Source organism: Sinocyclocheilus anshuiensis, unplaced genomic scaffold (genome assembly GCF_001515605.1).
Source record: "Sinocyclocheilus anshuiensis isolate Anshui unplaced genomic scaffold, SAMN03320099.WGS_v1.1 scaffold393, whole genome shotgun sequence".
Lineage (NCBI taxonomy): Eukaryota > Metazoa > Chordata > Actinopteri > Cypriniformes > Cyprinidae > Sinocyclocheilus > Sinocyclocheilus anshuiensis.
The window spans coordinates 337,839-352,505 of record NW_015536501.1 but is presented as its reverse complement, the minus strand read 5'-3'; the positions used below and the strand labels follow the sequence as shown (position 1 = coordinate 352,505).

Below are 14,667 nucleotides of genomic sequence, written 5' to 3'. Positions count from 1 at the left end.
CCGAAATTTCGGTGCATCTCTAATTATTGGCGACATCAGAAATTGATATTATATAATAGATGCTTTTTGGAACATTTTAGCAATTTAAAAATATAAAAAAATGATTTTTTTTTATGCGGCACCCCTGCTCTCGACAGACGGCACCCCGGTTGGGAAACACTGGCTTAGAGAATCAAAACGGCAGGCCTAGTGAGACTGATTTGGTTTAATGGGGATTAAAAAATAAAAAAAAATTGTAATTGTAGGGTGGTTGTGTTCACACATTGCCAAACACACCTTTATGTCCAAACACCATATAAAAGTGTATTTTGCATAATAGGTGCCCTTTAATGATTTAAAATTAGTTTTAATTTTCAATAGTCCATTATTGGCATAAATATTATTTATCTTTATCATTTTTATACTTTATTATGCAGTTAAATTTTTAAGTCCCTGCTCTACTAAAACATACCTAAATATCTAAAATATTCATCCAAGCCACTCCAGAAGTTTCGCTCAATGAAGCCCTTGACCAATCCCCATGGCTGCTTCCTGTAGCGTAGTTCAGCTGACACCCTTTTAGATTCATACAAAAAAACACAGCATTTTACCCTTACATGCTAGAAAATGTTTTAGCAGAGCATTAAAATAGAGTAAAGAGTTAATAAATATAGAGCACAAGCTTTACCTCAGGCGGCACTTGTTCTTGGCGACTCTAGTGAACATATAGCGGTTGAGCGTGTAAAAGTAATCGTGATACGGGACATCGTGAGCAATCACCTCAGCGTCGATGATGTAGCACTCGCTCACTTGACTGGCCTTGTGCAGAGTCTAGAAGAAAAACAAAGAAACAGCAGCTTTTCATAGCATCATCAAGACAAAACTACATTAAACATGTCCCATGTACTGTATGCGGCTTGTTTGTCTCCTCTGGTGAGCTCACCTGCGTCTCTGTAACTGTGGCTGTCTTTGGGGCCAGTGGGTTGGAGAGGGAGATGGTGTACATGATCTCTCTGCTCTGATTACCAGTGTCTTCTTTCCTCCATGGGTTATAGACCACATCTGAAAGAGAAAAAAGGCCAAATCAATAATAGTCAGATATAGGCAGACAGACAGACAGACAGATAGCTGGATAAAGACTATTACATAGAGTTGGTCAACCTGAGAAGCGTCTCTGCTCCAGAAACTCTCTCATGAACTGGGATTCAGTGAAGAGGATGTCATACAGTTTATCCACACTGAACTTATATACTTCATTAATGTACAGTTTCCCATTCAGATCTTCCTGGAAGGCTTGCACTTCCCCTGCAGAGAACACAGAAACAGGAAGAGGCCGTGTGTCAGGCCAGATGTGGTACAATATATAGAAATTGTTGGATGTAGAAATCAGTGTTGGGAGAGCGTACACACCCTCATCGTGTGTTTCTGAGGAGTCGCTGAGTTCAGTGGGGAGGTCCTCATTGTCACTGAAGTCAAGGGAAGGTGAGGGGACGGGGACGGGGGCATGTGCGGAGCCACTGGTCTCTGACAGCTTGTTGTCAGGTAATGGCAGGGGTACGAGGTCTTCTGGGACGCAGCCACTGAAGTCCTCCACTGGGGGCACGTTAAACTACATAGATAGAAAAGATTGTTTGTGAATATTTTTCATTAATAAAATATCAAACACCCAAAACATGAGTTTGCCATCCTAACGTTATGCTGCAATGGTCAGGTACGGCAACCTTAACCACCCGGTAAAGCATTACTGTCATACAAACTATTATTCCCACAGTAATGCAGTGATGTGTTGTGTGAAGAGATCTGGTGTTTACGTTGACCGGAGCGTCTGTGCTGTCCATGGAGTTCAGACTGCTGTTGGGGAAAACCTTCCTGTGGAGCTGGGGGCTGATGTCCATTTTAGCGTCTGGGGTTTTAGGGCAGTTGTCATTGGCCTCGTTGTCTTCAGCGGGAATCTCCTCACAGTACCTGCACCAGGGAGAGGGGCAACAGCTGCAGGTCAAGATTACCAGCTCGGGCAGCAGAATAGACCAATGGGATGGACTGATGGATAGTGGAGGAGAAATGAAGATATCTACAGCAAATGAATGAATTCAATTTTCCAAGTTTGACTAGGTATATCTGACTCACTCATGATCGAAGAGCTGTGAGATTTATATGCTTCTCCTAGGACTGTCATTACACCCCTCCCAATCCCAGGTCAACCTAGATTTCATGTCTCTCCAGAAATGTTGCAAAAACACCATTTATACTGCAGCGATAGCTGCTGTTGTCAGTTTCCTGAAGACCCTGAGGGGCTTAATGTCTGAACAAGACACTTCAGCTTCCACAAATGTTTTAATTTCATTGTGAAACCCATGAAAAGCAGAGGGGTTTTTTGTTTCATGAGGTGGGAGAAAGAGATCAAAACAGTGGGAGTTGGAGAAAAATATAGGATGGAGAGATAAAGAATGGTTGAGAGAGAATCACAGAGGCCCCCATTGTGCACAAGTCATTTTATGGTGTTAGTGTTGAGGCACGGCCAAGGACAACGCCTCAGTCTTCCTTCTCTCCATGCTCGCACTCTCACGGGGTGAACGAACTCTAGTTAACTTCCTGCGCTGGTGGAAGGGGGATGTTGAGGGGATGCCAAATGGGTGAATCATCTCTGTTTCTGGCCTCTCCGCCAATCCCCTCTCAAGCAAAACATCTGAGGCCACTACTGAGGCAGACTCATTGTTCAGCTCAGGAGCAAGACACTCGGTAGAACCATCTCATAGCATTTGTTTTGGAAGCTCTAAGAAAGTCCCTTATTTAAACAATATTGGTACTATGTCGGCTTGTCACTTGATGCCCAGTGTCAAATATGAGCAAAGTAATGGAATTTCGTTGGAGATGAGTCTGGTTATTCTCAAGGTCTTCCTTCTGCTGGCTTAACGTGGGTTTTTTTTCCCCCTGCCACAGTTGCTCTTGGCTTGTTAACTCAGGGTTTTAAGGACTAATGCATTTTCTGTAAAGCTGCTTTTAAACGTAATTGATTGTAAAATGCACTATACAAATAAAAATGACTTGACCCCTCCTCGTGAGCACACGGGATGTGATTATTTACAGTCCTGTGGTGAAAATGCATTTTCTTCACTTACGCCCTACTGGAATGGACATCTGAAGAGTGTTTACAGCTGACATCTTACAGCTTGTGGCTGTCTGTCCACCCAGGAAAAACAAAAATGAGCAAAGTTTAATATTTTCTGATAAGCTCACACTTGGAGAGAGTCCCAGCATCTTTGTTTCCTGTTGATCTTTATAAACAGGCACAGTTATCGGCACACAGATGCTGGTGTCCACGCATCCTGTTTTCTTCTGTTTATAGAGACATGCAGAAGCTTCATGCCCATTCAGACTGCCCTTGGAACCGCCTTACAGTTTTGAGTCAAGTGCAGATCATTTGCTTCAAATTGAAAATGTATGTTTTCACTTTATTTTATCAGTGGACTTCAGGCAATGAAAATACATTAAATAAAACAATAATATAATATCATATAATATAATATAATATAATATAAAAAAAGATTTGTCCATTGCAAAAAATAAAATAAAAATCACCTGTCAAGAACTGTAAAATACTGTGCATTATATAAACATTCAGTTTTGCTTTTAAAGTGATTCGGGGGGGATAAATAAGCTTTCCATTGATGTATGGTTTTCCAAGATGAAAATCTGGAATCTGAGGGTGCAAAAAAAAACTAAATACTGAGAAAATCGCCTTTAAAGTTGTCCAAATGAAGTTCTTAGCATGCATATTACTAATCAAAAGTTAAGTTTTAATATATTTACAATAGGAAATTTACAAAATATCTTCATGGAACATGATCTTTACTTAATATCCTAATGATTTTTGGCATAAAAGAAAAATCAATCATTTTGACCCATACAATGTATTTTTGGCTATTGCTACAAATATACCCCAGCGACTTAAGACTGGTTTTGTGGTCCAGGGTCACATATGAGAATTTCTCTTAAGTTTCCTGCTTCTCAGATTTTTCAGTAATCTAAATCAGTTTCAGGAGAGACCTCAAAGTCTCATATGAACTGAAATGTTTTTCATCGAATTCCTCCAGAACCACATTATCTGAGCTATACTATGCATATATAGCCTGATCCATGACAGAAACAGAAACACTGTTTATTTGAGAGAAAGAACACTGCAGTCTTTGTTCTGCCGTTCTGCAGTGCACTTTCATCGAGATGGCCCGGAGGTTATGACCGACCATAACACATTGACAAAACATCACAAAGGCACTTGTAAAATGATGAAAAATATCATTAAGAGCTGGCTGACCCAAAGAAAAAAAATCTACTCTTTCCCACAGGAAAACAAATGCTGGGAAATGTCAGGTCAAACATCCAGCCTTACAGAAGAAAGAGGTAATCATCATTTCCAACATGAAATGTCTGTGAAAGCAGTTTAACTCAAACAACACTGGGAGGCGACAAGCTCTCAGATTCACACGATTCTCATCATCCTACAACTGATAAAGCCTTGTGGACGAGCAACAAAACAGTATTTAAATAAAGAAAAACAGCATCCATTTCCTAAAGAATGACCCCAATATCATACAAACCCACAACATTCAGTATCAAAAATCACTCATATGAGCAAAACATAATGAAGAATAAAAAACAGACTTACGTTATACCAGCTTTGACTCTTCTGTGAGTTTGAAGAATCAGATGTTGATGTTGAAAGAAACGAGAGAGGAACAGAGAAACATTAGAGTGAGTTTTTAAGGGAATATACAAACATTTATAATAGACATATACATATGATACACACACCACATCTATCTATCTATCTATCTATCTATCTATCTATCTATCAAAAATGTTTGATCAGCACAGGTATACATGCAATTCATTTGAGTACACCATAAAACAAGGGATTATGGGAAAGCTCTGTTTGTGTATGGGATTTCATCGGCGCTTGTATCACATTTCTCATACACAAAGCTACCACAAGGGGGCAGTGTTAACACTAAATCAAAGCTTTTCTTTCAAATGTTGCAAAACGTATTAAACATTTGATTTAGGACTGATCTACAAAACCACAACTACTTCAAACGAGTCTAAGCAGCGATTATGATACAGTTTTATGATACATATACACAAATATAAAGACCTAAGAGAAATCTCTGCAAAAACTCTCTTTCTCTGACTCCAAACAACAGCAGAATGGAGACAGAAGAGACTCTACAGTTCTCTACTGCGGACCCTTCTCACAGGACGGGGCAGGACTCAAGGGCACAAATATCGATTTCTTACTTTAATCAGGTTTAATCTGTCATACTGGAGAGAAAGTTCATCAAGAGTAAGAGGTCAGGTGGGAGATGTTTTACTAATATATATGTTTTTCTGCCTCTGCGACACGAGTTAGTGTCTCTATATGGGATCGGTAACTGAAAACTGCTTTGGTGTGATGCTGCATCGGTACAGATTGTTGTCAAGATTAAATTTTTTTCACAGTTTATCAGACAATTCGTAACATTCAACTTGGCATTGCTAGCTAGTTTCGCACAGGGTTTGCTTAGCATGTTAACTTAGCACAGACAGGTAAAGCAGAGCCTAATGGGATGGCTCACAGGCAGGGTGGAGGTACAGTAGAGCAGAAAAGAGTGATGCTTACTTTAGACAGTCTCTTGTGTGACTAGCATGCATGAGAGGAAGATATCAGAAAACAAACAAAAACAAAACTGTATGAATAAGTGCAGAGAAATGAAAAAACACTGTTGGGTTGCAAAGCTTCTCCACATAGCAAAGAGATGTTCTGTGATTAACTTCTGCACATGAGGTGCTGATGAATATGAAATGATTATGCAACGATTACTGACTCCAGACCAGAATGAAATGTGCCTCACTTTTTTGACAGGCATAAAGTATTTCTCAAATGATTTCATTTTGTGAAACATACTTTTTTTAATAAAATATATTGTTCTTATTGAAGAGGAGAACTCAACCTTTTACCTTGCAAATTAAATCCTTTAACAGATGCAATGATATGAAAATGAAAGCAAGTTTCAACATTTACTTTGCTGCCTCGTTGTCTACATCTTTCGAAGCAAAATATTAAGTTCAAAAATATATTAGGGATGCATGATATTGGATATCTGATGTGCGGATAATTTTAAACTCATTTTGGCAGACAGCTGATGCCGATACATTTTCTTTTGTTTGGAAACAACACCAAGTCTCTCCTGTGCAGAGATTATGAATAAATTGTTTTTGTTAATTTTGAGCAAAAACTTACTTGTTAGAACTAAATAAACAGTATTAAAGTTCTTTTTATAATGAGAGTACATTGAATGCTTTGAAAATAGCTAAAAAAAAAAAAATCAAGCACTGCTTTTTTTTCTCTCAGACATATGCAGCAACCTTAACATTTTAATTGTAGATTTAACGTTTGTAGATGGTCTACAATCTTTTAGACTTTCTTGTATTTAAGTTTTCATAATGATACATCTGAAAAGAAAAAAGCACACATTAATTAATAAATCTATATACATAAAATTATGTAATTTACAAGCCTCATGTTTGTGATTTTTATTCATGTAAGCTAGATTCTGACCTTTAACTCAAAACAGGCTCGTGATTTTATGACATAACTTTATTTATTCTGAAACATAAGTACTCTTAAATGCACAAATCTTTATTAAAAAATAAAAATAAAAACTTTAAACATAAAAAATTAATCTAAATAAATCAATTTAAAATTAAACATACATTTTATGTTTTTAATTTTTGCAATTTTCCAGTGTTTGAGAACTGCTAACATATACATATATATATATATATATATATATATATATAATGAGAATGAGAATAAATGAATAGATTATCATTAAATTTAATTTAATTTATTGCAATTTTATTTAATATTCATATTTTAATTTAATTAATTTTTAAAATTTATAATAAATATTATAAACTCGTCTGGGACTGCCTTATCCACACTGAATATGCTGCTCAAATAATATGATGCCTAAAAATGTTTTCTAGGTTGGCAGCTCACTGGGTTTTGAAGTCAGTTTACTGGAAAGCTAAACTGTAAACATTGTTATCATATAAGAACACGTGGACAATCATCTTTATGGGTATAAATCATCTGCAATTTTATAATATGACTCAGAATTGAGTTTAAAAACTGATACAGAATTTGATCCCACTGTAGCAATAAATGTGCAAGACATGCGGTATATGAAAATGGAGAGAGCGGAAGTACAGTAAGTACAATCACACACGTTTACCTTGGAGTTTTTCCCTCCGGGGCGGGTGGTGTGAAGCGACTGGCTGTAGGTGCGCTGGACGGCTTGTTCTGGGGTGGAGGGGGATTTATCGGAGGAATGATCGGAGCTCTTTTCCACCATGTTCTCTCCCTCTGGATTCTGGGGTGTTGGGGAGCGCGAGCGTTTACGCAGGACGGGTGAGCAGGCCGGCGAGCTGCGGTTCGAGTTACTGGCAGTGCTACAGAAATAAGAAACATATCCAGTAAAAAACAGATTCTGTATGTCCAAAGGAATACAAATGTATGTTGGATGATGGCCGGACACTTTAAGCACACGAGTTCCAGACACACTGATCTGCAGTGCTCATGTGTCAGAGGAAGTTTTCTTTAAACCAGCAAAACGCTTAATAAACTGAATGTCTTTATGAAAATGTGAAAATGCAAAAGGTTTCTGAAAAGTTAGGTTCAGGTAAATAAAAAACCACTGGCTCAGTTTAAAAACAACAGAAGTCAACCACCTAAACAAACATGTGCACACACACATTTTCCCAGGAGGCCACTCATTGGCCTTTCACCTCTGCCCTGTCAGCTTAGGAATGTATTCAGACTGACATCTCACAACTCTGAGCAAAAACACAGCAGCGGGGGTCACATCGAAAAATGCCGCAGTTCTGCTGGGAACTTCCACATCACGGATAATATCACATTATCTGTAGAAGAAATTATGAATGCAAATTCATAAGGTGTTTTTTTTAGATCAGAAAAACAGGATTAGTCAAAATACAGGAACTAAGCATCTGATAATCTTTCTGAAGCACAAAACTGAGAAAAAAGGAAGAAGGAAGGAAGGAAAGAAAGAAAGAAAGAAAGAAAGAACTAAATTAAACAGAGCAATACAGAGATCTTTACTTTAGTCTCCTGCTTCTCGTGTTTTTCTCCTGAGACCATAATATCCAAAAAGTTCACAACACATGCTTATATTTTTCAATCAATTCTATCTGCAATCAAAAATCTCAGTATGAACTCAAATAGATCTCTAAATTTCCCAGTACCAAATGAACTGAGTCATACTGTGCATGTTAATTTTTTTATTGCCTCTTTTATTTCTTCAAAGGGCTTTTCGGAGAAACATCTCATGCAAAATTGATACTTAAAATAAAGCGTCACTGAGAACTCCATTAATTCTTCTAGGCTAATGAAGAGCAACCTCTAAAGTCACCTTCTGGGAAAAACCATCAGAATGACACTCACTCGCTGACCTCAAACACACAGAAACTCTTAATCAGACTATTTGCTTACGAAGGTCAAGATGATGTAGATAATACAGAAAATGAAAAACTTTTTTCAATCAAAAGGGGAACCACTCCATCTATCTCCGTCTCAATCTCTCTATGCAGCAATCCTCCATCTTCCTGCTGTCAGCCCTTCATCTGTCCCTCAGGAAGGGCACCAAGCTCTATCTTAATTATTAATGTTCTATACCTGAGCTAAGAGCTGCCCGTCTGGAAAAACAAACACAGTGTGACAAAAGAGAGATAAAGAGAGAGAGAGAGAGAGCGAGCAGATAAAATACAGCAACTCATAAAACATCTCACAATCTCTCTGGGTTCATGATATCAGCCTAATGCACTTGTGATTTTGCCCATGCAGCAACACTCAAGCACTCAAGGAGCCGTTCCCTCCCAGAACACAAGTCCACAAGTTAGAAGGTTCTGACGGCAAATAAATCACTGCAGATGAAACCTTCACAGAAACAGTGGCATCAAATTACCGCTGCATAGATCTACATCTGTCATGCTGTCAAGAATCTGTTAGATCAGCTGCTTAAATGTTTTCTTTTGCATCATTGCATTCAATTTACAAAGTGAGGATGGGAAGCACAGCTCTGGCAAATGAGCTGCTAAGCTGCTGATTTTAAATTCCATAATAAAAATCTAAACAAGTAGTCTAAATACTAAAATAAATCCTTTTAAGTGCCGTAGGTGAAATTAAGCATCACAACTTTATAATGCACAGTCTGAAAACTGTGATATTTAAAAATAAAAAAAAGCTAAACATGTAAAATGTAAAAACATGCTAAACAAGCATGCACAATTAAATACTCAATATCGACTGATAAATTACTGATCAATTTAAAAATATACATTATAAGTCTATATGCTACTCACCAGGATTACTATAGTTAACTAAAACCATAAAAAATATATTTCCTGAAATAAAAGAAACATTAACTATAATAATATAGAATCTACAAACACATATTTCAGCTAGTTGACAAGGCCACATTTCTCATTTTCATTTAGTTTAACTAAACTAAAATAATTTAAACTAAAAATGAATACACATAACATAATGAAAACACACCACATAATTATTATAGGAATATCATAATTTTATAATTCTCTTTACATTGAATTTTCTTTGTGCTCATCTACATCTTTTTTATAATTTTATTATTATGTATGAACTATTCCTGTCTTACAAATCTGAGCTATGTGTGTACCTTTTTTTGATGGTTGTTATATTTGTGCTATAATTACAATTCAATAAACATAATTATAAAAAATATGTAAATAAAAACTCAAATTCCAAATATTAATTAAAAAACTATAATAGTATCTCAATGATACTAAAATAAAGTGTGTGAATAAAAAAAAAGCTAGTGATTAATTCAAAACATGTCTTTTACAAAAGCCTCGTCCATCATGTCCAGCATCTGATGTTAGCGAGAGCTTGAAGCACACACACGTGCCAAAGAGATTCTCTCTCTTCATGCTGATAAAGTGATAAAAGGTCTTTATCAAACACTCTATAGAAAAAAGCTGGTGTTGTGGGCGGCTATGTGGCTCTCCTTACCTCTCACCTGTCATATCGGCACTCATGAGGGGCCTAATGACAGACTACAGAGGCATATTCACATCTGTATGTGTGAATGCAGTTTTCACACAAAAAACCTCTCTCACGCTAGCGGCTAGCCCACGTCACAGAAAGCAAAAAGCAGTGATAAACATCTTTCTCACACTCGTTGAAGGGGTGAAAACACTCCTATGTGATGCAAAAAAAGGCTCGCTACATGCAGCAAATGCGATGCATTGCCCTGATTAAATGGCGCATATCAGATACTCTTATAAAAACATCCAGCTCACGGATGCTTTTGCCACTTTGCAATATTTAATGGAGTAATTAATAAAAAGGCTTGGAATGGGATGAAAAATGCCTTTATTTGCTGGTAAAATACTCTATTAAATATCGCAAGGTGGCAAAAGCATCTGTGAGAACTAAAATACTGGAAATTGTCGCTAATGGACATGTCAAGTGTGACTGCCCATCATGCAAATGCAAAAACTATGACTTCTCTTCATGATTTTCATGCAAAAATTACACACAGACAAACCTGGTGGCCATGAGGGACTACGCGAAAGCGTTGGGCTCGGCTTCATTCATTCAGTGCGGCTGCGGTGTGAGGATGGAGTGATGTGATGAGAGAGGAGGAAAAGAGGAGGCGGAGCTTATCACCTCTGAATCCAGCATCCCTGTTTTTTCAAGCAAGCTTTCTCATTTTTTCACTCTTCTGCATGGTCGTTTCCTCTGAGGTCCCATTAGTCATTCGCTATTATTAAGTCAGGGTCAGCGGGGGCAGGAGGACGGTGAGCTGGTGTGAAAAACGGCTGCTGTGCGGCGCAGTGTGGTGGCAGGGGTTGATTTAATATTCATGGATTTCTTGAATGAAACCACTTGCGTCAGCAGCCTGAACGTCAACAAGCCAGTCTCTGGCTCTCTACCCCTCCCCCTGTCCAATCACACCACTCCCCTCTCTCACTCTCTGTCCGCTCCTGCGATGCATATGCCAGCATATTCTGCACACACATACATTCTGGACTGTATAACTTGTATTGTTACCAATATTACTATTGCATATTGCATGATGCCTCAAATCCTGCGTCTTGTTGATGAACAATGTACTGTTAATTTTCTTAACAATGAGACTTACAGTTTTTTTATTTGGTGGATGATAAAAGAGGCAAAAATATGGATTCCTGTGATGACAAAGCTGAATTTTCAGCAGTCATTCACTACTCCAGTCTTCATTGTGACATGATCCTTCAGAAATCATTCTAATATGCTGATTTGGTGTTCAGTTATTATCAATATAACTGGTGCTCAGCTACTTTAGCGTAAATTTAATGAACTTATTATTTTTGGGAAAACTATAATAATTGTTTTTAGGATTCTTTGATGAATAGAAACTTGAAAACAGCATTTATTTAAAATAGAAATCTTTTGCAAAATCTTTTCAACACTGATAATAATAAGAAATGTTTCTTGAGATCTTTAAAAAATGTATCACAATTTCCACAAAAATATGAAGCAGCAAATGTTTTCAACATTGTTCAGAAATGTTTCTTGAGCAGCACATCAGCATATCAGAATGATTTCTGAAGAATCATGTGACACTGAAGAGTGGAGTAATAATGTTGAAAATTCAGCTTTGCACCACAGGAATAAATTACACTTCAACACATATTAAAATAGAAAGCAGTTATTTTAAACTGCAATACTATTTCACAATATTAATATTTTTACTGCATTTTTGATCAAATAAATGCAGCCTTGGTGAGACTTTCAAAAACATTAAAACATCTTAAAGGGGTCATATGATGCGATTTCAATTTTTCCTTTCTCTTTGGAGTGTTACAAACTACTTTGTTTGGTCTTCCAAAAGAGGACGATATCCGCTTCGTCATGCCTAGAGCTGATCCCTGCTGGACGCTGAGGAAATACATCAACTTCGGGATCGGCTTTTTCCAAAAGAGGACAAATATCTAGCCCGGGGTCGTCACATGTGGTTGCCGCAAGCCCGCTGGCCGCCCCGTTCTCAAGCCCGCCAGCCACCGCTCACTCTAGCCCACCGGGTGTTTCGTTGTGAAAGCGAAACTACTTTGTTTGGCCTTCCAAAAGAGGACACGACTACAAATCAGTGGTTAAGTTGTATTTACAACACTGTTCCAGAACAGTTCAACCCAAATATTCAGATGTGTGCAGCGCATATTATGGAGGACTGTTTCCTGATCCTGGAAGAGTAGACTACAATGCCGGCTGTTCTGACTCACAGACTGTAAGTATGTTTTCATTTAAAGAATTTGCCACTGACGATTCAAACACGAGTTTTGAGCAGTGTAGAGTAGCGCTTGTTGTTTGTCATTTCTCCGATCACAAATGCAGACATGGTTTTATGTTTACGCGGCGCGATGTAACGCAACGCGCAAAAGACAGTATAAGTCATTATAATCTGGCCTGACAACAACACGGCCTGACAGTATGGTAAGGGCATAACATTTTCGTCACACGCTTGAGGTATTCGGCCAATCACAACGCACTGGATAGCTGGCCAATCACAGCACACCTCGCTTTTCAGACCGATGAGCTTTGTAAAAATTGACGCGTTTCAGAAAGGCGGGGCATAGAGGAGAAACAATAATGTACAGTATGTGGAAAATAATGTGTTTTTTGAACCTTAAACCGCATAAACACATTTCATTACACCAAATACACCAAATAATGTTCTTTTTAGCAACATCATATGACCCCTTTAATTACTCTAAACATTTGACTGTATTGATTGTATATGCATATTACACCAGAGGCAAAATCAGGTTATGATTAGATGAGAGTCTAATAAGATCAGAAAGGTCTGTTTAAACTGTCATCTGTCCAGTTTAAGGTGATAATATTGCATCAGATCATGATTCAGTTAGATCACTCAAATCATATCAGTGTCAGATGAGATCAGAATTAAATCAGATGAGAATTGGATACACATTTGAGTGAAATCAGTGCAAAATCAGATCAGGTGTAAACAACAACATTACATTAGAGTATAATTTATCATAATCATAATTCATGAATAATCAGGTGATTCGCAATCACAATATAGCAGAAACAGAGAGACAGGAAAAAGACAATAAAAATAACAAAGATCAAATCAAACCATAAATGTGTGAATCAAATCAAACTAGTCTGATCTACACTGAATCAGAGATAGAGAAAGAGAGAGACAGTGCATCTCTGCTTAAAATAGGTGTATTACAGGCCTGTAATCTGCTCAGTCAGGGCAGTGTAATACATGGCAATGCTTTTCAGCTGGGCTACTGCAACAAATCACCACAGAGAACAAAACACAAACATAACTGGAACAAACAGCCCATCTTTACTGTAAAAAAAAAAAAGCATTATACCCAACAGTATGCATACTGTGAAAAGCATGAAACATTTTGTATGCATAGAATACCCAGCAGACCTACTATTGTACAACTGCCAAAATGTACAGTATACATCACAGCACCCTGCTTGGAATAGCGTATCCCACAATGCAATGCACTTGACCTCTAAATCCCATGAGATAATGAACTATAAGGAATCAACCATAATAAAAATGTATTTTGTGTCCTAATATTTGATCCAACTGCAAAAAGACATTTTTACAAGTGCTGTAATTTTTTGTCAGTAGTAAAGCATAAAAAACCTTAAAGTGTTTGCAGATATTTAGGAAGCATGCCAAGTTCACAATCTTGTTTTTCCAAAAAACAATATTCCATTTCGGAATGTCTGTTTTTGTTTTCGTCTGTGTGATTCTGCCCACTGACAGTTTGCCCAATAGGGTTTTGACACCCCCCGGTTGGTGGAAAACACAGCGTATTGCAGCCATGGAAGCTTTCAATCAAACTGGGTCAGAGATCACAGATTCTACCCAGAAAAAAAAAAAACTAAAACTCCTCGGTATCCATCTAAAAAGCTCTGTGACTAGAGGAGTATTAAAATGTGAATAAATCAACTCAACTTCTTGCCTTCCATTGTCAATTACGCTCGTTCTTTCCTGTTGCTTGTCATCAATCTGGCAAACCTGCATGAATATACAATATTACATACTGCACCTTTTACTAGAGTTAACAACTATTGGACACCATACAGTCTGATCATCTGTCAACACATAATGTAGCATACCACCATCAGATATGTTTTTCATTCCATACTACACACACACACAATTTTTAACAGTATGCAGTCTATACTGTGCAGTATAACAGAAACTCAATAGCATTCTTCGACTGTGACAGACTACACTAGAGAGGGAGCTGGTCATATGACCACATCTGCCTTAGGACGTAAATTATCTTTATACTGTATTCTACTAAACAGACACTATAAATCTGGATTATCAAACAGGATTATTATTTTTTTTTAAATCATATAAAAGTAAACAAAATAGCAAGAAGAGTAGTAAATCTCTGATGAGCTTTCATGAGGGATTCATAATTGTATATCAACATGTCTCTTGGATTTCGCTGCAGTAAACACACACAGATGGGCACAGTGAGAGCCCCGATCCAAGGACACACTCTGCAGTGCTCATTTAACAGCGCTGGGAGCAAGAGTCC

General features: G+C 37.6%; 1 protein-coding gene across 1 annotated transcript in view; it reads right to left on the bottom strand.

The window, feature by feature from the left end:
• Nucleotides 1-14,667, bottom strand: part of LOC107689718 (GRAM domain-containing protein 1B-like) — a 38,527-nt gene that overhangs the window by 7,369 nt on the left and 16,491 nt on the right. Inside the window, exons 3-12 of the mRNA XM_016487851.1 lie at nt 7,254-7,470; nt 5,636-5,656; nt 4,646-4,666; nt 3,099-3,159; nt 1,791-2,050; nt 1,390-1,588; nt 1,141-1,284; nt 923-1,041; nt 668-810; nt 452-555 (exon numbers count right to left, since the gene is read on the bottom strand). Of these exons, the coding sequence (XP_016343337.1) occupies nt 452-555; nt 668-810; nt 923-1,041; nt 1,141-1,284; nt 1,390-1,588; nt 1,791-2,050; nt 3,099-3,159; nt 4,646-4,666; nt 5,636-5,656; nt 7,254-7,470 (1,289 nt within the window). The remainder of the gene's footprint in view (nt 1-451; nt 556-667; nt 811-922; nt 1,042-1,140; nt 1,285-1,389; nt 1,589-1,790; nt 2,051-3,098; nt 3,160-4,645; nt 4,667-5,635; nt 5,657-7,253; nt 7,471-14,667) is intronic.